At 36.0% G+C, this 21,844-nt stretch overlaps 2 protein-coding genes and 1 pseudogene across 2 annotated transcripts; 2 read left to right on the top strand and 1 right to left on the bottom strand.

The window, feature by feature from the left end:
- The first annotated feature begins 10,986 nt into the window (after positions 1–10,986).
- Positions 10,987–11,649, top strand: LOC141587875 (uncharacterized). Its single transcript, XM_074409342.1, has one exon. It carries the CDS (start codon positions 10,987–10,989, stop codon positions 11,647–11,649), a length of 663 nt encoding a protein of 220 aa, XP_074265443.1.
- A 1,549-nt stretch (positions 11,650–13,198) lies between these two features.
- Positions 13,199–14,900, bottom strand: LOC141587876 (putative E3 ubiquitin-protein ligase ARI5; annotated as a pseudogene).
- A 1,808-nt stretch (positions 14,901–16,708) lies between these two features.
- Positions 16,709–17,914, top strand: LOC141587877 (F-box/kelch-repeat protein At3g06240-like). The gene has a single exon (XM_074409343.1). The coding sequence runs from the start codon at positions 16,709–16,711 to the stop codon at positions 17,912–17,914; it is 1,206 nt and encodes a 401-aa protein (XP_074265444.1).
- The last annotated feature ends 3,930 nt before the right edge of the window (positions 17,915–21,844 follow it).

Here is a 21,844-nt window from a genome sequence, read left to right on the forward strand (position 1 = left end):
ATTTTGAAGGAGAATGGGAATTTTGTTGCTTTGGGTGTCTCCTTGGGAGACCGTTTGGAATTTTGGTGTTGATGTGCTGCTAGGTTTAGCCAATTTGTTGCACGTTTCATTTCATGTTTGTTTGAATTTCCGCATGCATTTGTTCACATGTAAATACTTGTTGCATTTCTTTCTTTTGCATTGAGTTTGTAAATAAGCTTTTAAGGAAGAACATGGTCAAAGGAAGGGAACCAAGTACCCCCATGATGAACTAATGTGCCCAATTGTGCCTTTCCCCTCCTCGTGACTCGCACCCGTGGCCTCTTAGTTAGCCGAGGAAGGAGGGCTTGACCAAAGAGTTTAGACCAACCTTGTGAGACCTAGGGCCGTAGACTAGACCTTTGGCTCGACTTAGCTACTCAAAGGTAAGGATAGAGCCTCCTAGGGTGGGTACATTCATACCCCGCCCTCATCTAGGTTTGAGAGTAGGCCTCCTCGCGAGGCGTGTCACATCATTACGCATAAGTGTGTCGCATCGTCCTTAGATCATGAAATTGCATTACATTTTTGTGCATATGATTTGAAGCAAAAATCAGTTTATATGAACCTCACATAGCCAAATAGCCTTGTTTTATTCCCTACATTGTTTCCCTTTTTGATTCACCCCCTTTGAGCTTAGCCTTTTCATTTGGCAAACCCACTAAAATAGCTACATTCCATAACCACCCTCCCTTAATCAAGAATTGGTCGGTTTTTGTAGTTGTGTTGTAGGAGGTGATTTGGGGCATAGTGGCGGATAGTATACATCTCCGTTTGGGTCGGAATTTGGTATGATTTGGCATTTTATATAAATAAGAGGTTTTGAAAAAGAAATGAAAAACAAAATAGAAAAGTGAAAAAGTCATGAAAAATCAAAAAATGAGTTGTGTTGTATATATTTGTTTGTTGTCAAGAAAAGGAAAAGGCAAGCAACACCCCTACTCATCATTTAAAGGGGTAGAAAAAGCCGTTGCTAAATAAAAAGGGGCAAATTGATGTTTTTCCAAAATGAGTCGGGTTTACACAATTTTTGCATAACTTGGGAAACCGAGTCGTTGTTACGGTGTAGACGTTACCATTTGTTGAAATAAAAGGAGTTTTATCAAATTTTTCCTACTTGAGTTGGGTTTATGCAATTTTTGCATGGTTTTGGTCATCAATGCTATGTTAGGGCATAGACGTGTCTCATGTGTTGCAATAAGAGATGGGATGTGATGTGTCGACGATTCTTGATTTGAACCCCACATGTCCAAACGGTGCTTGCACCAATCCCGTTTCGACCTTCTCCTTAGCCCCATTGTAACCCTTGCTTCATGTTTTGTGCATTTTTCCCTTTGATTGCATTTCATTGGACATAGGACGGTGTTACACATTAGATTGCGGGCACGTTTTCGCTAGTCGAGTTAGTTGAGTGATTTTGGTTACTTTTTGTCACAAAAATCACCTTGTTCTTTCATTGAGTGACGAGGGAAAACCGTGAGGATGTCGTTGCCTTGGTCCCCTTAGTCATGGGTCCTTTGGTTGAATCTTGTGTCGGTTTTGTAATTCTCAGCGGACTTCCCCTTTCTTCCCTTTCCCCGCTCTTGAATTTGTTTCTCGGGCATTGGTCACACAAGGGTTGCTTGGGTCATGTTTAGGGGGTTGGCACCTCAATTGGCACTTCTGAGACGGTACTCCCGACCAAGACCGTGTTTAGTTATTTGAAAAATTCGGCCACTTAGATGAGGAAAGTGGACCATTTTGTTAGATGCATTCTACTTGTTGATTACGTGCTTTCATGATGAATGTGTCGAAGGTTTTGTAGCAAGACCCAACTTGCCTTGCAATAGGGCACTCTTCCCTCATGGGTGTCAAATTGTGAGTTGAAGGGGCGTTGAGTGCGCTAATACTCGATCGGCTTAAGTAATAGTTTAGTTGAGTGATGCTTATATTGTGCATCCACTCTCCATATCTATCATAATAATGCTCTGTGCAATTGGTTGAGGACTTACTCGGGGACGAGTAAGGTTCAAGTGTGGGGAGGTTTGATATAGGACCATTTTGCACTCTTTTTCCCTATATTTTCATGCTTGTTCGACCCCATTTAAGGCGGTTTTGTGCCCCTTTACTCTCGTTTCTAGTCCCGATTCCCTTTACTATGACACTTTGGCCCCCTTGCAGATATTGAGGCGGGAACGGGCGAAACGAAGCTAGAAAGACGGGATTTCTAAGCTATGCATGAAAGATGAAGGGAATTATGCTGAGGAGTACCCTCGGTAGGTAGGAGGCCGGCCATTGGCTAGCCCGGGAGTACATATTACAAGGAAATGAAGGAAGGAAGTTGGAGAAGCATTCCCAGCCGGTGGCCCGGCGGCCGGCTAGCCGACTGGGAAGACACTATGAGTTTGAAGACGAAGAAAATGAAGAAAGTTACAGGAAACTCCCAGTAGGTCAAATGCCGTGGCCAGCTAGCCGGGTGGGAGTCCTCAAAAGGCCAAAAGTCAAGATTGAAGTCAAGGTAGCTCCACCGGTCAGGGGACCGGCCGGTCGACCGGCCGTGCACACTGATGACTTCAAAACTTCAACCAAAAATCCAGAAACTCCCAGCCGGTCAAAGGCCGTGGCGGTTGACCGCCGTGGGAGTGCATTTACGTGTTTCAAGCCCATTTCCAATTTCGGTCCTAATCCTTGTGTAACCTATATATACCCCTCTCCTTAAACCCTTTGACACACAACCCTAGATCTGAATTATTTCCTTTCCCAAGTTTGAAACTTTGTGAATTATTTCACTAATCATTCCCTAATTAAGCTAGTTCTTCAATCAATTAGTGATTGAATTTGGGTTTGTAAGAAGATTGAAGGATTTCCTTCTTTATTATTTCTATCCAAATTCCTCTTTCACTATTTTGTTGGTATTAATTCTCTCCCTATTTTCATTTGTTTACATTTTGTTCTTCTTTTATGTTTGTTTGATTGTTTATGTTAAGATTGTTGGTGTTGTTTGTTTGTTGTTGTTAATTTCATCATTGTTCATCTTTTCATTGTTGATCTTTCCTTTGTTTCTCTTTCTTTTGTTCATCCTTGGGTAGTTGTCCTCAAAGACTTAATCTTTGAGTTGAGTTGGTTAAAGATTGTGTCTTTAGGTTTAATCACTCTCATTATTAGATTAAATCATCTTACCTTACACCCATTGTTAGATTGTTGCATGTTTAGTAGTGAATTTCATCTTCTCACCATGTTTATGACCAAAGTTTCCATCTTTATTGTTTATTTTGCAATTAGGACCATGATTAGTGAGTAGTCTTCCACTAGGGCTCGGTTTGACCCAACATGAGTAATTTCATTAGTTGAATTTCATAAAGGCTAATTATTTGGGGAAATTGGTGAGGGTAGTTTAGAGGATTGACTTGGTTCATGGGTTGACTTTTGGGTAGTGTTGACTTACGACCCTTGACCACCAACGAGAGTTGGTTAGGTTGTGATTTGGATACCCATAATTTGACCCTATTGTTGACCTCGGTTGAGACCGAAAGGGAGAACTTAGGGTAGGACACCTCTAATCTAGCGTTTGAAATCGACCCTCGAGAGAGGGAGTGGGATGACCCGGGAATTGACGGGGCTTAATGACCTTAGCAAATATTGGACTACCTTGGGAATAATGCATGTTTTTGGGGTAGTCGGGTATTGAGTTAGGGATTCCGACCTTCGAACCCGAGAGGGGGGTTGGTGGGTAGCACTAGTGTCCTATTTCGAACCCGAGAGGGGGGTCTTAGGCGAATTAGAGTCGTCACCTCCTCACCTAACTACCCTTGTGATTAGCCTAGAGATTCGATTGTGTGGAATTACGAATTGTTTGGGGAGAACCGAGTCTTAGGCTTTTAAATTATTTGATTTCCATCTATTTATTTTATCTTGCTCTTTCTCTTAGTTTGTTTTTATTTAGTCGTTTTACCTTGTTGTTGGTAGTTTTAGTATAACCTTCATCCCTTATTGTTGACTTAGCTAAACGATAGGATTAGAACAATTAGTAATCTTCTCAACTCCTTGTGGGATCGACCCTTAATAGTGTACAACGATAAAATCGTGCACTTGCGAGGTATAGCTTGATACCATCACCCATTTATCAAAATTAAACAACTACTGATGTTAAAACCATTACTGAATATTTGCTGCATATGCTGCAGCTCTGCGATATATATGAAACTCTCTGTTATTCTTAAGAATTAATGTGAAGTCAGAAAACCATCTGTTGGAAACGATGGATATAGCAGTCACTAGTCGTCTTCTTCTTTGTTCCATTAGCTTAAATTATGTTACTTCTATCATAATCTTTGTTAGCTTGTTCTGTTTGGCTTAGCTTTATTCATTACGGGATTTCTCGACAATGGATATGTGTTCACACTTAGAAGCACAAAGGTTAGTACTCCGTAAAAAGCGAGAGTAAGAGAATTCGTACGTGTAATCTATTCTTTAGTACTTTGTATTAAGTTGTATCTTAATGTCTTCTTGGCGATTAAGTATTGTATGGTAATAGGAGCCTCCATTAATCCCAAGGCTGTCCGTCAAACTTCCACGAGTTTGGTGCGTTTCTAAATACGGGTGCTCTATTGATGACCCTGATTTCATTTATATTCATTTACAAGTTACTACTGTACAAGAACAATTGCGAAAAGAATCGAATTCTCATCATGGAATGCTTGGGGTATAATGGTAACCAAGGAATTATTGGTTTACAATGATCATGGAGATGGAATGTGAAGAAACCCAAAAATTCCACGTGTGAAGATTGTCCCACATTGATAGAAGAGGAGAAGATTTATCGTTTTATAAGGCAAGGGGCTACTCCTTGTATCGCCAATTGGTTTTAGAGTTGAACCCTCTTTGGCCTTTTTTGTGGACTCTTTCTCCTACGTTTGGGTGTGGCCCAGGCCCTTGTTGAATTACGTGTAAAAAATTGAAAATTCATTGTTGTATTCACGTAGCATACATTTTCATGGAAGTAGTACCAACAACACAATTTCTCAAATATTATTAATTGTATCTCGACTTGTATACCTTTATTAATCCCCTATTTACTAAATGAATATATAACAAAGGAAATTCTCAATCATTGTTGTAAAAATATATGTCAAAGGGAATTCGATATCTACTAAGAGAATAGGCATTCTGAAAAAATTTCCCGCCAAAGTACACCGACTCAAATATGAAAATTTCATTAAACAAATCTTTTCATCAAATTATTATTCTTTTTCTCAAACTATATCAATTTCAATCAACTCTAAATTATACTTCTTTAATTAAAATAAAATAACATAGGTATCAAATTATAAATGACAAATAACTAAATCTTTTATTTGTCTTATTTATCTATCTATCTATCTATCTATATTAATAAAGGAAGCTCCAGTTAGTAAGGATTATAAAGTAATCGCATCGGAACAGGGTGTGATTGAACAGGCTAGGAAGACGTGATAAACAATGGAGTGTTAGAAAAGATGGGTTGAATGTCAGTCTGGAAACGAGCCCATTGAGCCTGTTCAATCCATAAAATAGGCTGAAGTCTTAGACCGCAAACGAGCCCATTGAACCTTCACATCGTCTAAATTCTTTTGTTATTTTCCGAGATAAATTTAAAACCCAGAAATAGTACTTCTTAAATAATTAAATACAAAAAAGTAAAAAAAAAAAACAATATATACTCTCTTCATCCCGATTGCTCATTTACCTATTTTATTTTGGATATTTAAAGTATGGGTTTTTCTAACATGTCGATTGATCGATTACCACAACATGGCTTTATCCCATAAAATAAAATTAAACAAATAATCGAACACAATAGTCGTCTTAAACTTAAAATGGGCCTAATAGTATATCTGTGTAACAAACATTCTAATTGTCTAAATGCTATCAAAAAGTTAAGTCTCATATATTCTGGAAATCTATTTGACCCGTTTTAATTTTACGGCCATCTCCGTCTTATGAGAGACCTACCCGATAACCTAAACGAAGATACTTATAGCAATTACTCCATACTTGATTGGCCAAAGAAAACCCTATTTAGTCTAGGGAGTGGTCCACCAACGTAAGATGCCGAAGAAGGAGAACGAAAGAAACAAAGCGAAATCATCATCATCATCATCTTCCAAATTCAAGTACTTACCACTAGATATATGGACTCATATTTTGGCATTGTTGCCGGCTAAAACCGTATTGAAAATCAGGTGCGTATGTAAATTTTGGCGCTCCATTATCGATCACCCTAATTTCGTTCACTTGCATTTCCGACTTTTCAACCAAACACAAGGAATAATTAATGATAAAAAATTATTCGTAGCGCTCGAGGGTTTGGGATCCAATGGAAATAACGGGTGGTTGTTGACACTTCGTAAGGCTGAAACTCTTCGGAAAACTTGTATTATTACAAAATATGATTATCACTCGTGCCTTATTTTCGGTAGCTGTAATGGGTTGCTTTTAGTGGAAAAAGGCCGTTCTTCGCGATTAAGATTGTGGAATCCTTGTATTCGCAAATCATTGGTTCTTCCCTGGAGCCCACTTCCCCAAGGTTTTTTCGGTCGTAGGTATTTGTTTGGGTTCGCCCCTAATAGTCAGGATTATAAAGTGGTTTCGATCACATTTGACAGAAGTGAGGGTATAGAGCCAAGTAAGATGTATTATGCAGTTTATACACTCCGTGATCAACAATGGACCGTTAGAAAAGATCCCCTCAATGTCACCAATCTGTACAACAGTAATGCAATTATGGCATTTTATTCTCTACCAACTGCAGTTTTCTTTCGAGGAACAGCATACTGGCTTGGACAAAATGATCTTGGACAAAATGAAAACCGAAGGTATGAATTAACTCATCTTGGTTCCTTTAACTTTGATACGGAAAATGTTAACTTTTTGGAACTGCCCATTAGTTTGGACGAAGAAGGCTCCTTGAGGTTCGTGTTTCTTCTTGGGGGATCGCTAGCCGTTTTCAGTATTTCAGAGGTAACTTCCAGCATATGGGTGCTAGAACAGGACAACAAAAAGGGGGCATGGACTCTATGGTTCTCCGGGCAATCAAGTCGGGATGGGTATCAATTGTTCAAGGATTCAGTACAAAAGATTGTGTATTGTGAGAGGAATGGTGGCTATTTTGTTTATGGGAAGCACACTTATAATATAGCTAGTTGCAGAGTCCAGGAGCTCAAAAAATCTATGAGCTCCTATGTAAAATTGGAAACGTATTCAGAAAGCTTGGTGTTGTTCAAAGGATGCAGATCTTATGATTTGAGGGATATCTCATGAATAAGATCGGGAATATGACTCTGTTTGTATGTCGTACCAATGGTTTTGGGAAGAACCTCCGGCTGTTACTTAACCAACCATAGATATGTCAATGGCTACTCATCGATCTTGTTTTTGAATTAGTAAGGATACATATTCCTAGTATTTCGTCGTAGGTTATTTATTTATTTTCCCTTGGCTTCAGCGAGGATATGTATTGTTCCTAGCATATTGTCGTAGCTGATTAATTTTTGTCCGACAGTCCCTGGAATTCTGCAAACATGAGCTTAAATTGTGGTATAGGTACTTTTTCTTTTTCTTTTATTTAGATTTTTCATGATTGTTATTGCTAATACATTTCTTATTCCAACTTTCACGATGAAACAACTAACGATACCTGTTAAAAACATTTGAGTGTCTGTGCACCTCTGGCGAAAACCTGCGGCTCTTATTCAACCAACCACAGTTACGACAATTGCTACTCTTTCATTTTGATATTTGCTTAGAGAGAATTCTGCATTTGTATGTTTAAAATTATGGTAGTCGTGTGCATTTTTATCTATTACATATACTCTGCAATGGAGTTATGAGAGTTACACTATATAGTATATACAGAGCATTTAGCTGTCATATTAGGTCTAAAGTTCGAAAACCTGTGCATCTGTCTAGTAGGTCTTGCTTAAGACGATCTCAAATTAAGATCTCTCACAACCCATTTGTCATTTTAACCTTATTTAAATCAATTGTGAGTACGTCTTAAGACTCTTAACTTAAGAGCGTCTGAAACAAGAATTTGTGGCGCATCAAACTAGTCATATAATCTTTGCAAACATTAAACATTTACACCTTTGATCCGATTTGAGAATATGAAACCCTGTTGTTTGCCTAATTTCCTCCTATTGTTTGAAGACGAAAGTAAAATTGTAAGAACCATCTATAACTTGTTATTGTGTGCAGTAGGAAATGTACTCCCGAGAAGGCTACGGATATATTGTGTGTGAGAATTCCATACACTATGGGTGGTCATCAGTGTGGGTTGGTTGGGTTCGGGCCGGGTCAGGGGCGGCCCGTGTCAAGGATTGCGAGACCGGGAACCGGGCCAGACCAGGGCGGGTCGGGCCGGGTTGAGGCGGGTACGGGTTTGGACGGGCCAGGTTTGACATTTGGGGAGCTGGAACCGGCCCGGATATAGGGTGGGTAGGGCCCGGGTCAGACGGGCCGGTTTCATCCATGAGTCACAGGCGGGCCGGGTCCGGATTAGTAATTTAACGTGGCAAACTATATATGTTAAATTAATAATCTAGAGGATTTAACCATGGAGATTTGTGATTTCAATTTTCAGATTTGTTTTCAAACTTTGATAAGTCAAATGTCAAACCTTTGGGGATATGAAATTTGTAAAGATTTCAATACTTAAACATTTCGTATAAAAGTTCCTCCATTCGGTAGTATCAGAAACCACAGTGCAGCGCATGTTGCATGGTTTTGCAGCCACTTGTCTTAAATGAGAATGTTACACTTACTCTTACAACATTCGACTAATGCTTAGGGAAATATCATTGTCTAGACTTCATGTTAACTTCATCTTGATCATGCTAAGCCTTCTTGAGAGTCCATTTGATTGCTTGAATCACTAAGCATTTGTCACTAAGAACAAACAATCAAATAACAAGGAATTTTGGCATCATCAACCAAGTGTGTTCTAACAGTCGTATTAGTATATGAAAAAAAATACTCCATTCATGCCACAAATATCTTCCAAATTATAGAAATGGTACGATTTAAGGAGTATAAATAAAAGTATCGAGGATCAGGTATAATGGGTTAAGTAGGGTATTTGTGTGGTTGAGATGATTGCTAGTGGGATCAAATCTAGTAAAAGAGCCAACCGGGCCGGGTTCGGTCCGAATCAACTCGGGTCAGGTTAATTTCAGGTCATAAGAGTTATTATTGAGTTTTTTTTATGGTTAATAAGCAGTGTACAACAATAAAAGTTTGAGCACAAATACAACCATAACCAATCTAATTGAGCCAATGTGTATTTTTATCGAGTTTCTATCATTTTTTATTTAATTTTTGATCAAAAGCTAAAATCTAATTGAGCTTATATATATTACTTTTGAGTTTTATTAAAATATTTTAAGTTTAGTATTTTTATAATGGAGCTCAAATTTTTTTCTAATAAAGGTCGTAATCTATAAGTCTAAGCTCAAATAAATATATTATAAAGCCCAAGTTCTGTACTATATAACCAATACAACTAATTGTATAGTCTAATTACTGAAATTTGAGTCGGTAAATTTTGCCAAGTTCACCTGTTCAATTGAGTGAGATACACACAACTGACACAACACATACACCAATACACTTGGCAAGCTGCAACTTGCAAGTACACCACCCATCCACAGCCAAAATTTTATTGTTCCGCAAAAATAAATTAAAAGAAGGAAAATGAGTTAGCCATCCGGTGGCGCCCAATCTCGGCGTCCCTTCTCATATGCAATAAATTGGAACCCACAAAATAATGGATACATCGCATAGAATAAGTGGGGACCCCAATAATAAGGGGTGCATGTGAGAGTGTGGCGCCGAAATTGGGCGCCACCCGGGGGCGCGTTAAAAGAATCATTTGCAATTTACAAAGAGTGGTGCTCATTCATGTACGGATTTTACTCATTCATGGATGTAAATGACCATAATGCCCCTTTTATTTTAATGATTTCATTTTAATACCCTTGTTCAATCCCTCTCTTCTTCATTTACTCTTTTCTCACTCTAATTGCCACCATTCGTCAGCCACCATCGACCATCTTTACCGGCGTCTCTCTTGTGCGAAAATTACCAAAATAGCAAAAAAGTAAAATAAATAAATAAAACATTTAACACAAAAAAAGGAAAAGTAAAAGACATTGATACAATTTGAGGTCTTGAACTGTATCCCTTTCAATTTATCATATCCATTTCTTCTCGTTATGCGGCTAAATTAATCAAAGTCTTGAACTGTATCCCTTTCAATTTGTTTTCTTGCTGGGTGTTGGGATGTTTGCAGGAAACATGCACTAAGTGTAGAATTTTATACATTAAAACGTTGGTCACCATTATCCTTAACAACTCTTACCATGCCAACACAATCAGGCACCACCAACGTCATTGCCACAACCGATTTACGCTGTCCCTCTGCCCAAAGTCGGCGACGGCCGCCGTTTCCCACCCTAATACCGGGACGGTTTAAACAAACCCTAATTTAATTAGCGTAAACCAATAAAATTAAATTAAAATTATTACTCGATCGATACGAGAAGTAGCATTCACTATTGTGTAGTTTGATGAATTTGATTAATTTTGGGAATTCGATTAATTTTGTGTGGGAGAGAATTTGAGAGAACTAGAGAGCATTAGAGAGAGAGAAAATTAGGCAAAGGGCATATTATGGAAAAATAATGAAAAAAAGTCCATGAATAAGTAAAACTTGTACATGAGCAACTACGTTTACAAAATCAATTGAATTGGAGAAACCCTCCTTCAAGTAAATGCCGAAGATAATGAAGAGCAGAAGAAGAAACAAAGTGAAATCATAATCATCATCTTCAAGCAGTAACAAACATTCAGAATTCAAGTACTCAGATTTTGTTATCATTGTCGGCCAAAACCCTATTAAGATTAAGGTGCGTATGTAAATCTTGGTGCTCTATTATCCATAACCCTTAATTTATGAACAAGCATTTCAAACTTTGTAAAATCAATTCTGGTTATAATAATAAAGACTTATTGGTAGCCCTCCAGAGTTTGGGATACTTAAGAGATCAAGGGTGTTTGTTTACTGTTCGTAATGCTGAAAATCTTCGATATAGGGGTCGCATTTTTAGAACATCTGATTCGTACAGGTACCATATTATAGGTAGCTGTAATGGGTTGCTTTTAGTGCAAAAAATTCGTCTGATTGATTGGCATATAGAATTGAGATTGTGTAACCCTTGTATTCGCAAATCGTTGATACTTCCCCCTTGCCCACTCGACAATAATTCTCCGTATGGGTTAGAGTTTCGGTATTTGTTAGGGTTCGCTCCTGATAGTCATGATTATAAAGTGGTTGTGTTTGCATTTGACCGTACTCTGGGTGAAGAGAATGGAAAGATTTTTTTTGCAGTTTATTTTCTTAGTAATCAACAATGGATCGTCCGAAATGATCCCCTTAATCTCAACAATGTCAGTATTCTCAACTGTTATGATAGGCGTGGGCTACTTCATTCTCTATCAACTACTGTTTTCTTTCGAGGGGCAGCTTACTGGCTTGGACAAAATGATAAAGAGAGGAGTGGATTATCAACTCATCTCGGTTCCTTTGACTTCGATAAGGAAAATATCACCTTTTAGAAGCGCCATTTAGTCCATGCACGAAACAGGCTCCTTGAGGTTTTGTTTTGTTTCTTCTTGGGGGTCGCTAGCGCTTTTCAGTATTTCTGAGGTAACTTCCAGTATATGGGTGCTAGATCAGGACAACAAAAAGGGGCCTTGGACTCTATGGTTCTCGAGGCAGTCAAGTCGGGATGGTTATGAATTGTTCGAGTTCTATGAGTATTCAATAAAAAACCTTTTCTATTGTGAAAGGGATGGTGGCTATTTTATTTATGGGAAGAACACTTATAATCTAGCTAGTGGCCAAGTGGAGGAGTTGAAAAAATCTATGAGATCCTATTTTCAATTGGAAGCGTATTCGGAGAACTTGGTGTTGTCCAAAGCATACGGCGCCCGTGATTTAAGGATTTCCCCATGAATAAGAGAATACTACTCTATTTGTCTTCCCAATGGAATTGGTAAGAACCTCTGGCTGTGTCAACCAACCGTGAATATGTTAGTTGCTATCATTCCTCTTGCTCAATTCCCTTGACTAATGTCGAAGCTCACCTTTTTGGAACTGCCATATACTTCGGGAATTCGGGTGAAACAGAAACTTTCTGGTTTTTATTTCTTCTTAGGGAATCGCTAGCTATTTTCTGTGTTTCTGTGTCAGTTCCAGCATATGGGTGGTGTAACAGAACAACGGAAAGCGAGTGTGGACTGTGGACTATGAGGTTTTCAGGACGTTCAACTTATTGTGGATTTAATTAATTTATTCAAGTCCTACTCAAAACAGTTTTTCAAAGGTATTTTATTCTAATAGTGTTGATGGTAGCTATCTTAAGTGTCGGAAGAAGCCCTATAATATTGCTAGTTGCCAAGGGATTGAGCATGACAAATCTATAAGAGGTCTTCCCGGTAGAATTAGAAATTTATGCGGAGAGTTTAGCGTTGCTCAAAGAAGATGGAGCCGAGGATCTGCCTCCTTTTGCAAGAATAAGAGACTACTAACTCTTATGGTGGTTCTTCGACAATAGTCTTGATGTGTTCGCGGCACAAAGGTAAGGGCTATAGTAGATCACAGTATTTTTCTCGGTCTTGTATTAATCAATGTTAGTTATCCCTGTTTAATTGTGCTGATATGATATATTTTGCATATCTATTGTTACGGCCTTCTTGTTGTTTGGCTTTAATGTTTCTCGTTTTATTGTTGTTGGTCATAAACCATCCCCCTCGAATTTTAACACCGCTTTTTTAGGTTGATGATATTTATTCGTCTTTTTCAATTTAGGTTTTCAAGACGTTCAAGTTATGATGTTTTTAAAATATTCAAGTCGTACTCAAATGGGTATTCTATTATGATTTATGAGAGGGTTGACGAGAACTATCTTGGTTGTGGGACGAAGTTGTTACTGCTTGGCTTTATTTTTTATGGGAAAATAATATGACAAATCCCTGTGTCGTTAACGGTAAAATTTACGCTTTCTATCTCCGTTTTTACCATCCTTTCCGATTTCCGTCATGTATGCTTACAAAAATCTGATTTTATTGATGGTGCTCAAAAATATGTTGACAGAATTGTAATCCGAAACCATTTGTTGCTACTTTTTCATTGATGGAGTATTACCTTTGTGATCTAACGATTCTATTGAAATACCTCTCCTTATGTCGTTTTTCGTTTGTGTGCTTTAAGTACTTCTTCTTACATGTTGATTTAACTTCCGACAAATCATTCACCAGTGCCCTAACCAAATTGTCAAAATATGACCGTGTCACAGTGGTTAGATCAGTCAGCTTGAGTCGTAATGCTCTAAGTTCCGCTTCTAGCTTTTTTTTCTTGTCTGACTCTTCCTTTCGATTTTCTACTTCTGTGTCGTCTTTAAGGAAAACTTGGAAAACCGATAGCTCCTGTTCTACACATTGATGAAGCCTCTCAAGACAATCCTCGGCCTGACCTTGTAAGTACTCGAACAATGTTTTCTTGCCAACTAAATCCTCTTGTAAATAAAAGCCATATGCATAAGTCCACTTTAAAACTCGCCTGCACTCTATAATTTGTTCCCAAGCTTTTATCATAAACACGAGTTCAATATCGATAACTTTAAACTTGTCACTAAGCTTATTTAAATCAGTTTTCGTCTTGCGCAAATCGTCAATAGCCCTTTGTCTTGAATTATGGTTACTTACCCATCTTTCATAATAATGTATGTATTTCTTTAAATTATTTTCCGCCATTTTTCTTTCTTCTTCTTCTTCATCATACTTGCCACGTCGTTTTGCAGCCTTGTATATATTACATCGATAGTAGCCCCGGTTTTTTGATCGTGGTTCGACCATGCTTCAAGGCATAGCAGTGAGAATTCATAGAGGCGGGGCTTGCTTTGCATGTCATATGCATACAACCTTGGTTCTTTCGGATCGGGCGCTTGCACTTTGGACACGGCTTTGAGTTGGAAACAATCCAGTTTGTATTTTCATATTGCGACGTGTTCTTGGGGTCCGATTTGCCCACTTTGTGTCACAATCCACGGGCCGGTGGTCCTCCTCGATACAGTTCCAACAGAAAGCATGTGAACAAAGGCAGGTAACATTATAAACGCCCTCGCTTCCAATCTCAAATTCCACGGCATTCTCACATCCGGGACCTGGACACCACTTCATCTTCTTGTTTTCTTCGACATATGACCGAAATAAATAATGCGCATGTTTTTTTCTCTCGTCATCTGATGCAAATTTATCGACCATGTCCTGACCGACAACAGCAGCATGGCACACAGGATTAGGGCATCTCAATGACAAACATCCAGGGCCGTCTTTTATCGATATACTAAGGTAATTTTTCCAACATGTTACACAATAGATATGCCCACACACTGTGGGATAAAAGTGGTGATTATCAAGAGGAAACGAGTCGAAGCAAATCCCACAAGCAGTCAATTGTCCTGAACAGCTGAACAGGGCATGGTTGGTTGGCAAGCCGACATCCGTCGAACCCGTTCTTCATTGGAGAACCACTCATCGAGCGAGAATGAGTCATTCCATTTATAGTAGTAAAGCACTTTGATTGCTTCGTCTAGGGAAATACAAAGAGCAGAGGAAACATGTCCAACTACATTGTCTAGGAGCTCTCGGACGTCAGCCTCCGACAAGACTCTGTAACTTTTCTGGAAGATGGCATCCGCTGCAAAGTCACTGGTGTCGAATTCGCTGTCAGTGTCATAGTTGTCTTCGTCTTCAGAATATATATCTTCGTCTTCAGAATATATGTCTTCGTCTTCAGAATACATTGTTGCGGAAAAACAATCTTTTAGAGATCAAATATTCTCGAGTATGTGGACGATACGTTGCAAGTTCGAATTTTTTCGACTTGTATTTGCAACGCCCTTGGAGCTCCTTTAACACAAAAAAACAGAAGACCTTATTCTGTTGTAGCTAAAAAGTTGGGACACGCATAAGCAACTCTTATGCGATATCGATATGCAGAGCGAGAATCGGATACGAATTAGGAAACACGTCTAAATAATTTTTATTTTGGTAATTTTAGAAGATTTTGTTTGATTATGTAGTACATTAGAGAACCGTGGAAGTAAACTTGGAAATTATTTTTTTATTTTTTTTATTTTTTTGACAACGAAACTTGGAAATTATTACTCCTTCCTAGTCGCTCCTTTCTCGAAAATGCTACGGTTACACTCAGTGTATATATTCTAACTGCGAGTAATGTTACAACACGTGACAATTGTGGGAATGAGAAAATATTTTTAAGTTTAATTTTGTCAAAAATTTGGGAGTCATAATTTAAAAATCAATTTTTAAATTGAAACTTTTCCTAAATTATTGTATAGCATAATTATTAAGTTTGTCAAGATATTATTTTTAAAATAATTTACTCCCTCTGAAGTGACGGGTACATTAGTTTAGGTGAGTGGATGGTAAAGTTGTAAATAGGTAGTGGATGTAAGAGTAATTTAGTTATTTTTCATGCCAAATATATTATGTTAACATTGATGTAGTTCATCCATTTTTAGGTAAGTGTTACCATCTGTCTGGATTGGAGGAGGTATTATTTTGTGAAAAGTTTTCCTCTTTCATGTTTTATTCCTTAACAGCAAAGTTAGCCTCCTCCATGGTCATAGACAATATATCTCCTCCTACCACCCACGCGTCGACACCGGCGATGACTCATGTCGGCGGCCGCCATCCCCTGCCGCCACACCTCCCACGTGCAACCACAACTACCAGAAGCCACAACCGGAGGTTAATCTGAAAACCTTAGTACGTTGGGCGCACATCGTACAAAAGTTTTCAGCGATAAATTCGTGATGAATAAACTCGTACAAGTATTTCACATCTTAAGAATTTGATCATTGTGTTAGAAAATCAATTTTACAAAAACCAATACCCTAATTGAAGACTATAAGTATCAATTAAGTTAAATGAAATAAATTTTTGTAGTTTATTAATGAAAGAGATTAAATTCTTATTTGATATAAAAATGTGATTCATAATTGAAAAGTTTGTGAGAAATTTGATTGTGTTTTGATGAAGGAGGATCGATAATTGTTTTTTCCTTGATACTAAAGTTCGATTTCTCATGGAATCATTAACCATAATTTTTTTTTTATGAAAAGCAACTTAGATTTTGATTTTCTGTTTTTTTTTTTTCAACGGGTAACCTATAATTTTTTGAGTAGATCTCCTGAGTGACGGTCTTTTAATAAGCTTTATTGAGAGACTATTATACAATTTTAAGAAAAAATGGTACTAAAGGTAATAAAATAGGGATAAATCATAATTAATGATAAAATGAGTACATTTATTATGTATATAGATGCGAAATTACTATATCACGATCAACAATAAAAACGGTACGAAATACAAATAAAAATGTACGAAAGATTGGTCTCTCAATAACTTAGTAAGAGACCGTATCTCATAAGTTTTAGTGTAATTTTTTTTATATGGACGTAAAGATTAATTTACCCTAAAATCAATTGAAAGGTAATAACATTTCCGTCCCCTTAAATCCCTAATCTCCCATTCTCAACTAGTCAACTTCTCGCCGTTTACTGCGCAACTAAGTAATGAAAAAACAATGAAGAGAAGTAAGAATTCCACTACGTCATCTAAATTACCCTATATTTCACCATGCAACTACTTACCACCTGAAGTTTGGGCTCACATTTTGTCAAACTTACCGGCGAAAACCCTATTAAGCATCAGGTGCGTATGTAAATCTTGGTGCTTTATTATCGATGATCCTGATTTCGCTCACATGCATTTCCAACATTCCCAAATCAATTCTTGGAATAATAATAAATTATTGGTAGACCTGGAAAGTAGGGGAAAGTTTGGAGATGAAGGTTGTTTGTTGACAGTTCGTGATGCTCAAACTCTTGCTAAAATCGATCAACTTTGTGAAATACATTCGGACAAGTATCGTATTTTAGGTAGTTGTAATGGGTTGCTTTTAGTGAAAAGATCTGGTTTTACTTATAACAGGGAGCCATTGAGATTATGGAACCCTTGTATTCGCAAATCGTTGATACTTCCCACTTGCCCATTACGCCCCTATTTGCTCGACGGCCATAGTTGCTATTTGTTTGGGTTTGCGCCTCGTAGTAAGGATTATAAAGTGGTTGCGTTTGAATTGGATGATAGTCTAGGTAAAGGGAATGAAAAAATGTATTTTTCAATTTATACTCTCAGTAATCAACAATGGACCGTCAGAAATGCTCTCAATACCAGTAATCTGAACATTAATAATATGTATGGGCTGTTTTATTATCTATCAACTGCTGTTTTCTTTCGAGGAGCAGCATATTGGCTTGGAAATAATGATAAACGAACACAGGCATTAACTCATCTTGCTTCCTTTGACTTTGATCAGGAAAATATCACCATTTTGGAACTGCCTTTTAGTTGGGACGAAAACACATATAGGTTTCTGTTTCTTCTCGGAGAATCATTAGCTATTTTCAGTATTTCTAAGGCAAGTTCCAGCATCTGGGTGCTACAACAGGACAACGAAAAGGGGCCATGGACTTTATGGTTTTCGGGAAAATCAAGTTGGGCTGGGTATGAAGTATTCAATTTGTGCTATATAGCTAGTCGAAAGGTGTTTTATTACGAGGGTGATGGTGGCTATTTTGTTTGCGGGAACAAGGCTTATAATATAGCTAGTTGCCAAGTGAAGCCGTTTGAAAGATCTATGAGCTCTGATTTAAACTTGGAAACATATTCGGAGAGCTTGGTGTTGTCCAAAGCATACGGAGCCCGTGATTTGAGGTCCTTCCCATGAATAAGAGATTTCTGGCTGTTAGTCAACCAACCTTGAACGTATCAATTGTGATGATGCCTCTTGCTCTTTGAGAAGCTAGATTTCGTGTTATTCTCGCATATTGCCTTAGCTTCTTTCTCCTTGGTATTCTTGGCTGTGTATGTCTTGAATAGTATTGCAGATACATGTTTATATTATGTTATGCATATTTTTATCTTTCTTTCTCCCATTTATTTAGATATTCTTGGTGATTGTTGATTTCTAATAGAATTCTTCACCCATCTTCACAATTAAACAGCTGCCTATGTTAAAACCATTACTGAATATTAGCTGCAGCTTTGCAATATATATGAAACTCGCTGTGATTCTCGAGAATTAACCTGAAGTCAGATAAATTAATGTACATCTGCTAATCTTTCTCATATGAATGAATGAGCATACATGCAGAGTAATAGGAGTATAAATGTTGGTTACTTGAGATGTTCGGTACTCATTTTGACTTGCTAGCAGTGATTCATAAAATGTGATTGTTCTTTTTATATGAGTGATTCGTTCGCAAGGGGCTTTTGGTTTTTGATGTTTGTTCATTTGATTGTGCCTTGTCCTTACAAGGTGAAAAGATCAATATGAGTTACGAAGTTGGGTATACCACCTCTGGTAAGCATTGTTTTTCCTTTGGATGTAAACAGTTTAGTCGTTGTATTCTCTACTTAGTATTCAGTGGTCACCTCAATGACAGTATTGTTATATTAGGTGGCAATGTAGCAAGCCAGGATAAGGTTGTTTAGAGTACCGAACATCTCAAATAACCAATTCGGACCTTAAATTATTGACATTTGTCTATGAAAAATTCTTAGATAAAATGGGTGGGAGTAGGATTCATGAGAGACAGTCTCTCATTAATTTATTGGAAGACCAATTATAAAGTGATGGAGAAACGGTACAAATAGTAATAAAAGGGGCTCGTATTCTATAAAATGGGGTACTTAAAATAATGGTTACAATAATATATGGATAAAGTATGTACAATTGTTATAAAAACATGTCCCATATAAAAGAGACATTTTATAATAAAAGGGGTTTGGAAAATATATAAAGAGGTACGATAAAATGGTCTCTCAATAATTTAGTGAGAGGCCATATCTCTAAAGTTTTTGTGAACAGGTAGCTCTATTAGTAAGATCAATTTTTTCAAGAAAAAAATGGACTTACATTCTAAATTTGCTTACAAACTTATAAAATATCTTGATATTTTCTATGAAAAATTCTTAGATAAAACGGATAACTTAATAAGATCAATTTTCTCAAGAAAAAAATTGACTTAGATTCTACTTAAATAAAATGATGTCAATCTCTATATTTTCATTGAATAGAGAGCACAAAATACATTACTCCGTATTATAGACCGGTATAATAGAATTTTTCTCCTTCATCTTAATGGGATGACATTACACATGTATTATCTAGTTACTTTGTAAATATCAAAAAAATATTTATCAATCAATCAATACTATATATTAAATCCAGAAACCAAGGGACTTCAATGTAATTAAAGAAAGTTATACAAATTAATTATACTATATAGTTTTAAATCAATAGCACCGTGTGATGGACCCGATTTAGGGATCTAAATGCAAATATTATATAGTTTGGGTTAAAATTAAATTATATAGAAGCTTTGGTAATTTTCCTAAACATGGTCAATTTCAAGGAGACTAAAAGAAAGAAGATGCATGATAATTTTCCTAAATATTTATAGAAAACTAGAAGATGGTCAATTTCCTTAAAATAAAATAATTAATTAGTATAAACATGCACACTTATGGTATTAGTTATTATCATCATAAAATTATATATTAAATTTAAAATCTATGCAATTTTATTAAATTTTATAGTTTATTAGATGTATAGAGATGTTAATTATTTAACATACAAAAATATAATAAGTAGGTTATAAATAGTTCAAGTTAGATTCCATAATCTATCTATATATATATATATATAAAAGAGAGTTTTTTCGAGCGATCTGAGAGCGTCCACATCATCAAAAATCAATTTAGGAAAGTATAATTTTTGATGTAAAAAATAAAGTGGAAAATCTTTTAATTATTATAATATGTATATTTCCTAAATTATATTCAAGTGATATTTCCAATGTTTATATCAAACTTTTACATTTCATTTGGCAAAAAAATATCGTTAAAAAAATTATGAAAATAATATAATTAGCTTTGTGTTAAAAAATGCTATCATTAGAGTATAAATTTCATATTATTTGCACATGTTAAAGATGGTGTACTTCTTAATACGTAAAATTGTATAATTTTTAGTATGTTTTGTCCCATATTGGAAAATAAGTAGGTGTGGTGAATATACTACATATAAATAGTAGAATTGTCCCACATCGAAAGATTAGTATAAGGTGATGTGATCCTATGATTATAAATAGGATGCATATTTGGAACTTATGTATCCACCAAAATTTTTTGAGTCTCATAAATATTGTTTTAAAGAGCTCTTAAGCTTTTCTATCGTTATCTACGATATGATATAAAAATAAAGTGGAAATCATTTTTGATGTAAAAAATAAAGTGGAAAATCTTTTAATTATTATAATATGTATATTTCCTAAATTATATTCAAGTGATATTTTCAATATTTATATCAAACTTTTACATTTCATTTGGCAAAAAAATATCGTTAAAAAAATTATGAAAATAATATAATTAGCTTTGTGTTAAAAAATGCTATCATTAGAGTATAAATTTCATATTATTTGCACATGTTAAAGATGGTGTACTTCTTAATACGCAAAATTGTATAATTTTTAGTATGTTTTGTCCCATATTGGAAAATAAGTAGGTGTGGTGAATATACTACATATAAATAGTAGAATTGTCCCACATCGAAAGATTAGTATAAGGTGATGTGATCCTATGATTATAAATAGGATGCATATTTGGAACTTATGTATCCACCAAAATTTTTTGAGTCTCATAAATATTGTTTTAAAGAGCTCTTAAGCTTTTCTATCGTTATCTACGATATGATATAAAAATAAAGTGGAAATCGTTGGGAATTACTCGGGAAAGAGTTAAGAATATGAACAAGAAAATCAAAAAATAACTAAAGATTGAACAAGAAAATCAAAAAATAAAAGGTTTTACTAATGGTAGTCTCCTGACACAATACAAAACTAAAGATTTTAATAATGGTTGTCTTCTGAATGCAGTAATAGAGCTTTAATGAGTCGTTATATGTACGATGTAGAGATCCATATCTAATGATCGAGACTAAGTGGTTTTTACCTTCAAAGAAAAATAATATGTATACAATAGTGGTTTTTTACGAAGAGACATGTATTTCTTGGTATGTTATATCTTTCACATTGAAAAATAATGTAGGCATTATGAACATACTACGTCTAAATAATTAAATTATGTATCTCACATTGAAATAATAGTATACGGTAGGGTGATTCTATAAATATAAATAGGAGGCATCCTTGAAACTTAGGTATTAATCCAAAAATTTTTTGATATAAAAGATATAGACTTTTTAGTATGTTATATGTCTCACATTGAAAAATAATGTAGGTGTTGTGAATATATTATGTATAAATAATAGAAATGCCCCATATATATACATTTTCTATATTATATTAAAGTGATGTTTATAATTTTGATATAAAAACTTTATATTTCATTTGAAAAAAAATATCGTATGAAAATTATATAATTAGATTGTGACAAAAAAAATGCTATCATTAGAGTGTATATTGTATTGTATTGTATTTTCTCATTATTAAATCGGGTTGATCTCAAAGTAGGTACAAAAAAAATGGTGTACTTAGTAGTTAGTATGTTATTTGTCCTACATTGAAAAGTAACGTAAGTGTGGTGAATATACTATGTATAAATATTAAAATTGTCCCACATCGGAAGATTACCG

Source organism: Silene latifolia, chromosome 6, assembly GCF_048544455.1.
Source record: "Silene latifolia isolate original U9 population chromosome 6, ASM4854445v1, whole genome shotgun sequence".
NCBI lineage: Eukaryota > Viridiplantae > Streptophyta > Magnoliopsida > Caryophyllales > Caryophyllaceae > Silene > Silene latifolia.